Source organism: Ahaetulla prasina, chromosome 2 (assembly GCF_028640845.1).
Source record: "Ahaetulla prasina isolate Xishuangbanna chromosome 2, ASM2864084v1, whole genome shotgun sequence".
Taxonomy (NCBI): domain Eukaryota; kingdom Metazoa; phylum Chordata; class Lepidosauria; order Squamata; family Colubridae; genus Ahaetulla; species Ahaetulla prasina.
Genome location: NC_080540.1, coordinates 153,931,576 through 153,944,347, shown reverse-complemented (window position 1 = coordinate 153,944,347; position 12,772 = coordinate 153,931,576). Strand labels below are relative to the sequence as shown.

At 38.5% G+C, this 12,772-nt stretch overlaps 1 protein-coding gene across 1 annotated transcript in view; it reads right to left on the bottom strand.

The window, feature by feature from the left end:
- Window positions 1–12,772, bottom strand: part of LOC131190585 (uncharacterized) — a 65,191-nt gene that overhangs the window by 18,958 nt on the left and 33,461 nt on the right. The window contains exons 7-9 of the mRNA XM_058167924.1: window positions 10,669–10,817; window positions 9,248–9,449; window positions 930–1,195 (exon numbers count right to left, since the gene is read on the bottom strand). Coding sequence (XP_058023907.1) covers window positions 930–1,195; window positions 9,248–9,449; window positions 10,669–10,817 — 617 coding nt within the window. The remainder of the gene's footprint in view (window positions 1–929; window positions 1,196–9,247; window positions 9,450–10,668; window positions 10,818–12,772) is intronic.

The window sequence follows — 12,772 nt, the reverse complement described above, 5'->3', positions numbered from 1 at the left end:
GTATTGTTGGTTTTATCTTGCCTGTACACCGCCCTGAGTCCTCCGGGAGAAGGGCGGTATAAAAATCAAATAAATAAATAAATAAATAAATAAATAAATAAATAAATAAATAAATAAATAAGTGCAAGCCAGTTGCCAAGCATCCAGATTGTAATCACATGACTACGGGAGTATGGGACAGCTGGAACCTTTAAACCAAGTTGTAAATATCACTTGTTCAGTACCATTGTAACTTCAACTTCAAACAGTTGCTGAACAAATTAACCAAGGGCTTACCTGTAGTAGTTATTGTGCTGGCCTAAAACGGTAAACTACTGCTCTACTGCTGCAAAGAAAACTGTATGATTTTATTTGTAAGACACAGGAGTTAAAACTGAAATTGAAGGGGGTTTTTCAGTTCAGGCAGAGGAAATGTCCTCCAAATCCAATCTGCTGTTAATAAAGTTCCTCTCTGCCCTTTCCCTGTACTGGTTACCTTGTTCAACATTTGGGGAAAGGGAGGAGGAAAAAGGGGGATGGGCAGCAAAAGTTGCTTCTACATGTTTAGCTGCTTGCATATAAATCCAGATTCAAGACCTCTTAGATATAGAAGGCCCAATGCCAAAATAAAAATACCCTTTTTGTACCCTATATTTGTAAAAACCTAATTTCATTATCCAAGGTTTTCAGCATTCTGAAATATAAATCCAGACTAGTTTTCTTACAAACATGTGAAATGCCATGAAGTGTATAGTAACAGCAAAATGTTTGCCAGAAACTTAATATTCTTAACACTTTAAAAGAGAATCAAAAGAACTATTATGAATACAATGAAACGTTTATTTTATTATATGTTAGTTTTAACTGATTGTTTTTGTTGCACAGTAATTTTTAATCTGATGTTTGTACATTGTCTTTATATAAATGTTACAGAAATAATAGAAAAGTACCTTTTTCCTTTGTTTTACCCCATCCAGATATGTAACAGGGATACTTTTGATTTGTCAAAAGATTTGTGGCAGGTAAGCAGATCGGGTGAACATAGTCATTGAATTTGATAGATCTGACTAGTATTATCAAGGCAATGTCATTGTCATATGTGTCTGCCATATAATTAGGATGTATATTGATAGCTTTAATCCGACGCTTTATTGTATGAGAGTTATCTTCATTAAGATTATGTAAGCCAATTACAGCCCTCCAAATGGCTGGGTTCCTAGGACAGAACAAAACTTTTACAGGGATTATTGTTCTTATTATTACATTGCTATTTTATAACTTCTATGATATGGACATTATTTTTTTATTCCATTCAGAATAAACAATGAATCACCAAGTACAGATCCTGATTAAAATTGGATTATGTGGCTAAAACAAGGATCACTGCAGAAAATAACAGAAACACCAATTAAAAAAAGTATTCTTTCTCTTCACATACATATATACAATCACTCCACTCTGCTTCCCATAGTAACTACTGCTCAGATGCTTGTGGGAAATCTACGTATGTCTCTCTGGTGGTAGTATATATTCAGCATTACTTATAGCCAATGAAAGTATTTTCCAATCCAAGCCCTTTTTAAGGTCTCCAAGTAAATGCATCACTCTTACAAACCTTAAAATGTTCTGTATTTTACTAAAGTTTCAATTTTATTCAGTTTCTATATCAAAACTAATCAAATCATTAATATGGCCATTAAACCAGGTTTAATCAGTTTCTGTAAGTGTCACAAGTATTTACAAGTAATGCTAGTACCCAAAATAGTGTCCTTTCCAATATTTTAAATGTTTAATTATAGACCTACACTGTTAGTAAATTGTTATTTTCCTAACTAGTTGAATTTATTCAAACTGAAGGATAATCCAGCTATAGTGGCTAATGCTAACTCAGTTTATGATAATAAGAAGCCACATGATGAATGTATCCATCTCCTTCATCGACGCTTAGGCCATACAAATTTCAAAGCATTGAAAAAGACAGTAGCATTATCTGAGGGAATAAGGTTAAAACCATGTAACAAGTACCTCAATTGTAATGCTTGCAATCAAGAGAAAAGCAAAGTAACCCCAGCAAACCGAGTGAATGGATTCAAAACTAAATGAGCATTAGAGGTAGTATTTGCAGACTTAATTGAACCTAAAAAACCCAATTTAGGGGGGGCCTGATATATACTGAGCCTAGTTGATCATTTCTTTAGGTATGGTTTCTATTACTTGATGAAAACAAAGTCTGAAACATTTCAGCGTATGGCAAAGTGGCTGAAATTTGTTGAGAGGAAACAGAAACATAAGGTAGTTTGCTTGGTAACGGACAATGGTACTGAGTTTACTAATCTTAGATTAGAGAATATGTTGCAGGAGGCAGGTATTGAACATAAATGTTCTGCCCCTTATAAACCACAACATAACGCTTATGTAGAACGCAGAGGTCAAACACTGCAAGCTATGGCTAGAGCTATGCTAGCAGATTCTAGTTTACCAGAAACACTTTGGGGTGAAGCCGTAATGTGTGCTAACCATGTGTTAATCAATGTAGTTAATTCATCTACTGGTGAATTACCGTTTATACTTTGGCATGGTAGAAAACCTAATCTAAGCTATCTGCATACATTTGGTGCTCCTGCTTGGATTCATATACCATCGCAATTAAGGTGAAAGGGACACCAAAGAGCAAGGAAAAAGTTTTTTGTTAGGTATGAATCTAATCACAGATCATTTAGATTTTGGGCCCCAGGTACCGCTAGTGTTTATCGTAGTGCTAGTGCAAAATTCCTGGAGCATGAAGGTTGGGATAAGCTTGAGCATGCTAATTACAGAAAGGAGGATAATGTTATTATTCATAATCAAATGTTCAACAATACCTCTGAAGATGAAATAGATGACGTAGAATCTACTATAAAAGGAGAAGGAAGTTTAGGGAAGGAAGTTGATGGAAGACCAGCTATGAGTCCTGTATTACCTAGAAGATCTACTAGGGTACGGCGTCCACCCGATAGGTATCAAGTAAGTATGGTTTGTCAAGTAAACATAGAACCTTCTAACTATGATGATATTAGAATGTATCCTGAAAAGGACCAATTAGCTTGGAAGGAAGCTATGGATAGAGAACTGAAATCGTTAACATGAAAATGTTAAGTTACCACCAGGAGAACGGTTAATTGGTTGTAAATGGGTTTATAAGTTAAAGACAGGTGCTGATGGAACTGTAATCCATAAAGCGCGATTAGTTGCTCAAGGTTTTTCTCAGTCTGAAAAAGACTTATGAAGTTTTTGCTCCCAGTTTGAGAGAAACCACGTTGAGAGCAATGTTTCTGTGGGCAGCGAAGAATGATTATCAAATTACTCATATAGATGTTGAGACAGCATATTTACATGCACCTTTACATCACAATATCTATATGAAAAAGCCATTAGGTGTAAGACCGGATGAGCGAACTGATTGCTGGAAATTAAAAAAGAGTCTTTATGGTTTGAAGCAATCAGGGTTTGAATGGAATAGATGTATAATCAAAGAATTAAATGCTATAGGTTTTAAGGCAAGTGTAGCCAATAACTGTCTCTTTAAACGGGAGATGGTTTGGTTTCATTTTTACTCTTGTTTACAGATGATATTGCTATTATAACAAAAACTGAAAAGGAAGCAATAGGATTTATTGCTTTGTTACAGAAGAAATTCAAAATACGGAATCTTGGTGAAATTAAACATTATTTAGGTCTTGATATTGTTAAAACAACTCGAGGGTATAAACTGTCACAATCTAGTAAAATTAGCCAATTATTGAAAAGCTACAATATGGAACTGTGTAACCCAGCAAATAACACCCGAGTCAGGATTTTAAACACGGAGATATACAAAGTCCTGTATTCAGCAAGGAGATTTATCAATCCTTGAAAGGTAGTCTATCTTACATTAGTAATTGGTCTAGGCCTGATATTTCCTATTATGTTAACCAATTAGCTAGGTATAATGCAGAATCAACTGAGAGGCATTGGCAAGCTGCAAAACGAATACTGAGATATTTGAAGCTAACAATGCATTACTCATTATATCTAGAACCTAACTGTGATCTTATACTGACTGCATATGCTGATGCTAGTTTTGCTACTGATTTAGCTACAAGAAAATCTACATCAGGTATTGCAATAATGTTAGGAAATTAATTAATTGGATGGAAATCAATCAGGCAAAAGCACATAAATTTATCAACAATGGAAGCTGAATTTTCTTGTTTGCTTTATTGTGCACAGAATTAATCTATTACAAACAATTAATGTTGGATTTGCTGGATTGGTTTAAGTGTAAATAATCCAATTGTGGTTTTTGAGGATAATCAAGCGGCTATTAAAATGGCAACTAATTTAGCTGTGAAAACAAGATCTAAATATACTGACATTAGATACCTAAATGTAAGGCAATGTATACAGAATAATATGATACAATTGGAGTATTGTATGTCAGAAAATAATATTGCCAATAATTTTACTAAGCCACAGGGTGCGATTAGACATAAAATATGTTGTGAGAGTTATGGACTAAGATTGTAAGCCATTATATATTGTCCTGTCCAAAGGGGAGTATGTTAGGAAATTGTTATTTGCCTAACTAGTTGGCCAGGCAATATATAAACTAACTAGGTATGTTTGCAGTAAGAAAGGTATCATATTACTTTAAGGCTGTGCTGCATCATGCAAGCTTCCTGACTGGCTAAGCTCTGTAGCCAATGTATAAAAGGAAAACTAAATTATGGCTTGTGGGGAATCTACAGGGACGCTACAGCATTGTTATCTGATGATATGCTGCAACTATATTTGAGCTTTATGATCTTTGCTTGATCATGGCTAGTTACTGATTCCTCAGTATGTACTCACTGTTGTGTATTGAACTGTGTTTTGCCGAACTGAAAGAAGACCTTGTTTGTTGTGCAAGTCTACGTTTGGTAAGAAGACTTGATATTTGTAACATCCCTGACTGGCTTTATATGTGTATGACCTGGATTGTTTTTGGACTATGACTTTGCCTTTTCCCTAAAAGTAAAGGAATATCAAACCCCAGTTTGTCTGTGTAGCGACTGTTATTGTCTACAACCAGTCTCAATCGTTTTCATGCGTAGGGTACTCTGCTCAACAGTCCACAACCTTGGTTGTGAACCCAGATTACTCTTAACATACACGTTGCAAAGTACAGAACAAAATGCAATACATTTTTAAGATCAAAGTGTCTTTGAGCTCTGTTTTAATAAATTTTGGCTGCACAAAATGTACTGTTTGAATCATCCTAGAAGAAAGATAAGCTGAGGCTGGCATGGAGAATCCTGTAGCAGAAATAATGGTGATAGGAAAAATGTTTTGATTGTGAAGGTGGGGATGGAGAATGAGATATCTGCTTTATTTCTTTTCCGCAACTTGTTATACATTGTGCTTTTGTTCTGGTGTGCTGGGATATATGGTTTGTCTGTAGGTGGAATAGGCAGGTATTTTTCCTGTCTGTATTTCTATGGACAACATGTTGGTCTTCTGTGAAATACCTATTTCTCTGTATGACCAAATACTCTTAAAAAATAAATAATACACACAAGAGCAACTTTTGAGTGTCCTCATGAACCACAAGTTAATCATAAACTAACGATGTGATGCAGTCTCTAAAAAAGCAAATGATACCTTGGAGCAGACTTTAGAAGATTGACAGTATTTGCTTCACTCTACTGTTCTGCGAATTTATCTGGAATACTGGAATACTATTGTTCAAAAAGGCCAATTGAAGCAAATTCCAAATTTCCAATTTGTCTAAATTGGAGCAAATTCAGAAGAAGGCTACCAATATGGTGAAAGGTCTGGAAACCAAGTCCTATGATGAATGGCTGCAGGATCTAAATATGTTTAACCTACAGAAAAACGATTGAGCATTTCTTAACTCTACAAGCCATCAGCCATTGGATCAAGCTGCCACATCTGTAAGTTTTTCTTTTTTTAGAGATCTTCAAACAGAGGCCAGATGGTTATCCACCAAAGATGCTCTAGTGTAGGGTTGTCAAACTCAAGGCCCGGATCCAGCCCGCGGGGTGCTTAGATCTGGCCTGCGAAGAACTGGCCCGCACTGCCTCTGCCAGCAAAAATGGAGCTGTTTTCAAGGGATGCAGGAGGCTGTCGCAGCCAAAAACAGAGCTCTGGAGCCCGTTTTTGCTGGCAGAGCACTTGGGCCATCACCCACCCCCGACACGAGTGATGTTGAGCTGGCCACGGCCGCCCCCCCCCCCCGAGGTCAAACACAACCCTGCTGCTGCCCTCAATGAAATCGAGTTTGACACCCCTGCTGTAGTGGATTTTGCACTCAGCAGGGGCTTGGTTTATGTGACCTCAAAAATCCTTCCATCTCTTGTTATCCATGCATCCTTCAGCTAGCTGAAAAATAATTTATGTATGTAGGGAAGGATCCATCCATCAGATTTGGAAAACAATGGCGGGGAAGTGAGTGGAGAAGACAGCATGGCGAGCCTATTGCTTTTCTCACACTCAGCTTTTTGATAATTTTTGTCATTTATGTTTTATTAATATTTGACTAATTGCCCATATTAACAATAAAAAGATGTCTTAAGAAAGATAATCTCTGAAATGGTGAAGAATTAAGTCTTACATAGATCACTAAGGCGACTCAAATGACAACCCACTCTGGCAGTGAAAAAGAGATGAGAGAGAATGAAAAATCCATGTCAGTGGTCTGAAGGCTGAGTGCTGCTCAAGAAGTCTTGAGGATGATTTAATAGGAAATACAATTAAGAAACTTAAACAAGAAATTGGACAAATGAGACATTTGGATTGAAAGGATTTGCCATGCTTGAACAAATAAACAACTAATAGATCCATCTTCTCGAGATTTGAAGATCCCCAAATAGCTAACAAACTATATGCTGTCATCATGGAAAATGAGTTTAATTATTGGAAAAGTCCAGAAAATGTTACTAACACTAGCTGAATTTGGCTAATATAAGAATTATAACAGATGATATTTTTTGAGAATTAATACCCCGTTTCCCCCAAAATAAGACATCCCCTGATAATAAGCACAGTCGGGCTTTTGAGCGTACGGCAATAAGGCCAAGCGTTTTTTTCAGGGTTCAAAAAAATATAAGACAGGGTCTTATTTTCAGGAAAACATGGTAGGAATCGGGAAATGCAGAAAGGGCTAATTTAATTGGATATTTAAAACTTAAATAACAAATGATAGATTTAAAACTTTCATATGCAATGTGTCAATAGAGATTCTTGTCTTAAGTTCAATCAACTGCAAAAGCCAAGAGATAATATATTGGTAAAAAAAAAATCAGGTGGAAAAAGAAAATTTAGCAAAAAGCCCATGGACTAAAAAAGATAAACTGGAATGGAAATCAAGTGTTATATTTCAAAATACTAGCTCTGCTATTATTAAAAAGAGGAATAAGATATAAAAGGAGGGTGGGGTTTCTTTTCAATTAATTCAACAAGGAAGACACATTGTTTCTAGGCTCTCAAAAATAAAGAACAAATTATCTAATAAACATAAATATTTCATGAAGAATAGAGAACCACCTGTAATGTTTAAACAACTGATACTACTTATGAGAAGATAATACAATGAGTTTCTTTAACATTCAAGACTCATAAGATGGCAGCTAATTGTAACATGTTTGATGTTGTTTCAATATATTGGGAAATAAGAAAAAATAGTAAGAACAGCAAAGTATTATTTAGACATTATTTAGACAAGATTAGCAGCAAAGGGAGGAGCTGGAGCTCAGTGTAACAGTCTCCTAGAGACTTGTTGGCAGGTGTAATTAATTCACTGTGAACTCAGTTCACATGAAGTCTAAACAGATTGGAAGGGTAAGGCTAATAAGAGTAAATGGAAAAGAAAACTGGGGTTTTGGAACTGGGGTTTTTTCTGTGGAAAAGGTATAGGAGGCACAAAAGGATAGCTAGACAAAAATTTTCACAAATATAAATCACAAATGTATTGGTAGGATAGCTGAGATTTCACTGTTGGCAAGTGTGTTTTGCAGGAATGGTAAGCCACACAATAGCAGAAATATAATACAAGTTACAATGGCAATTGGAACTGGAATTTCCATTGTTAACTAATGCAATCATAAACTGTAACATCATGTGACTGCATTGGGCAGAAATTCTTACAGTCCCCAATGCCATTGTTAAGTGAATATCCTGGGACTTTAAGTGAGCACCTCACAACTTTCTGTTAATTTCCAACAAAGTCACTGGGGAACCCAGCAGGAAGTTGCAAATTCCAGGCAGTTTGCAAGAAGGCTGGCCTGGCACGCATGTGACTGCTATAGAATGAGAAGATACAAGAGGATGGGGAGGCAAGAACAGAGGGCTTGGAGAGGGTATGCAAGCTATTGAGACCTATACATATACCTTGAGAGGAGGTGATCACTTAACAACATAAGGTGATAGTCACCAATTTAGATTATTTAAAAAAGAGAATGGACAAATTCAAAAATAATCAAACTAACAAAGGCTACTAATCTTAGTACATATTTACTATCTCCAACTTGCAATAGTGGATGAGGGATATTAGTGATTCTGCTTCCCAGTTATATTTGGTTACTGTGTAATAAAGATGTTTGCTTGATGATCTCATGGCCTGAGCAAGCAGATTTCTTCCTTTCATTGCTGGCAGAGTTGCTAAAGGAAGTGAAAACCAAATGTTTTAAATGAAGAAATTGGATGAGCCATCTAAAACTAGTAAGTTAAATCATGGAATAACGAAGGAGTTAGTTGGAGGAAAGAGAAAAAAATTAAAAATTTAATATAATAATATAAGATCAAGCAGAGATAAGTACTATTGTAAAATAAGGGGAAATGACTCATAACAATTAAAAAAACATTTTCCTCTTATCTTATTCTTGCACACAACTATTTATCATTAAAATAATTAGGTTTGGTCCTGGTAGCTCTGAATCGGAGTCTTTTCTTACTCTAGGATTGGATACGAAAAAGCTTCAGGGCAAATAATTAAACAAATCTGTTGAAAGCACCAAAATTCGTCCCTAGACTTTATCTGTGTGATCCTTGACAATTTCCTCCTTTATTAGATACTTGACAAGTAGTATGAAGCTACACCTGCTTCAAAACTTAATTCTGTATAAGATAGGAAAGGCATGTTAAATCTCCATTTTTCATACATAATTATATAATATTTGGTCCATACTTCTTTGGTCAGTAGATTTATCACACCTAAATTGAAGAAAAAGTATTAGAATGTAAAGATACATACTCTGATGTTTTAATGCAGTGTGCTGCTGTCAATACTATGATTTTATTAATTAAAGATCCACCACATATATGGACATATCCTAGACCAATTGTATAAACTTGAAGACTAACTTGCCAAGGCCATGCTCCTAGGTTAGCATCATGTCCACCTACAATTCGAGTCCCTGCCGCTGTATTTTTCATAAGAGGCCTTGTTCCACAGACTAGAAATCAAAGAAAAATAGGTAAGCCATGTAAGAAACGGCATTCATGTAGCAACAATATATTTAAATAATTTTTTTACTAAACCACATTTTATAAGAAAGATGAAACAAGAGTGAAAGATTTGCAGAACTGAATCACTCCCATTTAGGTTGTATGACTAGATCATATTTTTACTAGTAATTTTATCTTAGCCTACTTGTACAAAATAAACCTCTGTAGTTAATTTATGGTCAAGAGTGTTGCGTACAAAAAAATGCACCAGAATTAACAGTGTGAATGGTGAAATATAACTGAAAACAAACTACATAGCACATAAATATTCGAACTTAGTTACATCAGGTATAGGATCTTTACCTGTGTTCCAATACAGGTAAAGATTCCAGTAAATGAGGCATAAAATCTAAATAATAATCCCAAATTGCATTCAGTTGCGACCAATGATTTAAAGATTCATTATTTTATAATCACAGAACTGATAACACATCAGGCACAATTTGGTATGTAAATTACAACTTTGGCTTCAGTGTTCATTCTTCCGTTACTACCGATAGTCCCGAAATTTTAATTGCTTTATTTCCTAACTTCTGAGCTTCCCATTCCAGTTGCGATGGCATAATTACAGTCATTTCCCCAAGAGCTGGGGACAGATAAATTATAACTATTTATTTTCGAGTCGATCCCAGCACAAAAATTCAGGGATACGGGGTACACAAGGAAACCTCAGAGGCCACGCCCAGGTAACTCTTATTTCCTTCGCTCATTTCAATAGGAAAGAAGAGGGAGAGGTTCACGCACTCACAACCTAATTGCTGTACCGTCTATAAAGATCGTAGGCAAGGAAACTCCCGCATTGTCGGAACGCAACTCTGCGCAGACATCCTCACGGAGTAATCACCAAGAGCAAAGGCCTGAGGCGCCTCCACTTTGCCCCTATTTATGCAATCGTCGATGGGCCTTTCGCGAGCCGCCACTGTCGCAAATATGGCAATAGGGTAGTCCGGGGGACGTCTCCTTTTGGAGAGCGCTCGCAACCTCCCCCGCCGAGGAGACGTTTCCGACAACGGCCTTGGCCCTTGAGCGCCCGGCGAATGAATTCCCGTGCGCTCCGGTGACAGTTCCCCCCCCCCGCCAAAACCTCTTTATCTATTAGGCTACCCCGTCCTGAGCAGCCCGTTGGCGCTCGACGGCCTGCGAGGACTGGGCGAGGCCGAGGCTCACCGTCGGAAAGGTTCAGGGAGGGCAGGGCTTTGGCCGCAGCTTCCCTGAACAGCACAAGCAAAGCCCAAAACGAAAAGGCGGCGGGACAGAAGCTTCGGCTCATCGTCCGTCCAGGGAGCAAAATGGCGGCCGGTTTCGCGCGCGTTCCCCTTCAGAGGGTCAGGCGACAGGCGGCGCGAGAGCGACGGTTCTCCTCGTGAGCCTCGCGGGGAGCCCTCTCGCTAAGGCAAATGGCCTGGGGCAAATGGAGGCGCGTACGGCCACCGACAGGGGAAAGGTGGGGACTTACTTTCCAAGCGGTGTCTGAACCCCACCCGACTGAAATAACCGCTGGCTGAACTGGGGACTGCGGGCCCTCCTCACCATCATAACGGCCCACTTTGGCTACTTTTATTTATTTTATTTATTTATTTTTGTCACACAGTATATATAAGCATAAGCATGTAATAACTATACAATATATAAGCATATATATATATAAGTATGAGTATGCAATAACTATATTAATTGTGTAGGAATTTAGCACCCACCCGCCTCCTAGAAGAATGAAATATTTTAGAAAATATTTAAAAAGGCAAAATATATTTCCCTGGATGAGAAATGGAGAAACATGTTTTAAAGACAAAGCAACTCCCCCCCACCTTTGTCAATGGGCCATTAAGGCCTGAGCCAGTCCATTGTCTACATGACAAAGATAGGATTAGCCCCTACCCATCTAGCAACAGAATCTTACCACATGGCAAGGCTCAAGCAAGCTTGAGAGACAACCTACAAGGCTAGCTAAGACCCCCACCCCCTGGGAGTCCGACAGCCAATCAGGGTACTCTTCCTGTGCCCCAGAAAGTTCAAAGCTCAGAAAAAGCATAAAACCAGGGAGCACACAGGATCTCAGCTCTTTTCTGTTCAGGATCTCAAGCCATGTGATCCTGATCACCATTAAATCATCTTTCCAAGCAGTCTCCATGTTTCCAGTGTCTTTGTCCCCACTTGGAACTGAACCCAGATGGATATTTCTTCCAACAATTGGATATAACGAAACAATAGGACAGGAACGGTATGCACGCATGTATACTCGTATGCTAACTTACAGAGGCCGCCTGCCTACTTTCCAAAGTAATGGGGTGTAGGAATTTAGCACCCACCCCCCTCCTAGAAGAATGAAATATTCTAGGAAATATTTAAAAAAGCAGAATATTATACCTTCCTGGATGAGAAAAGGAGAAACATGCTCTTGGAAAGCGGCCCCCACCTTTGTTAATAGCCCCAGAAAGACAAAAGACATCTTATCTACAACACAGAAGACCTTCAGCTCCAGGGTGATGGGATTAAGACATGGCCCTCAGGACATGATAGGATTAGCCTCTACCCATTTCACCACATGGCACCTGGGAAGGTTACATCAGCCAGCAAGGCTAGCTAAGACCCCCACCCCCTGGGAGTTTGACAACCAATCAGGATACTCTTCCTGTGCCCCAGAAAGTTCAAAGCTCAGAAAAAGCATAAAGCCAGGGAGCACACAGGATCTCAGCCCTTTTCTGTTCAGGAACTCAAGCCATGTGATCCTGACCACCATTAAACCATCTTTCCAAGCAGCCTCCATGTTTTCAGTGTCTTTGTCCCCACTTGGAACTGAACCCAGATGGATATTTCTTCCAACAGGGGGACGCAGCCTTAGATCTTCAATGAGGCTGCTCCTGTGAGATCCTTTAAGGTTTATGGTAGGAATGTCATGAGCAGCTTCCTCATGTAATCTGGAGATATTCCTAGAGAGGTATTTCTTGGGTTCTGTGTTATTAGGACCGGGCTATCTACGGGACCGCCTACTGCCGGCTTCTATCTCCCATCGTCCGGTACGCTCCCACAGAGAGGGACTCCTCAGGGTGCCGTCAGCCAAACAGTGTCGACTGGCGGCCCCCAGGGGGAGGGCCTTCTCTGTGGGAGCTCCGACCCTGTGGAACGAACTTCCTCTCGGACTTCGACAATTACCTGACCTTAGGACCTTTTGCCGCGAACTTAAAACTTATTTATTTCATATGGCTGGACTAGCCTGATTTTTATTTTTATTGGATGGGTTTTTAAAATTGTGATATTTTACGGGGGAGTA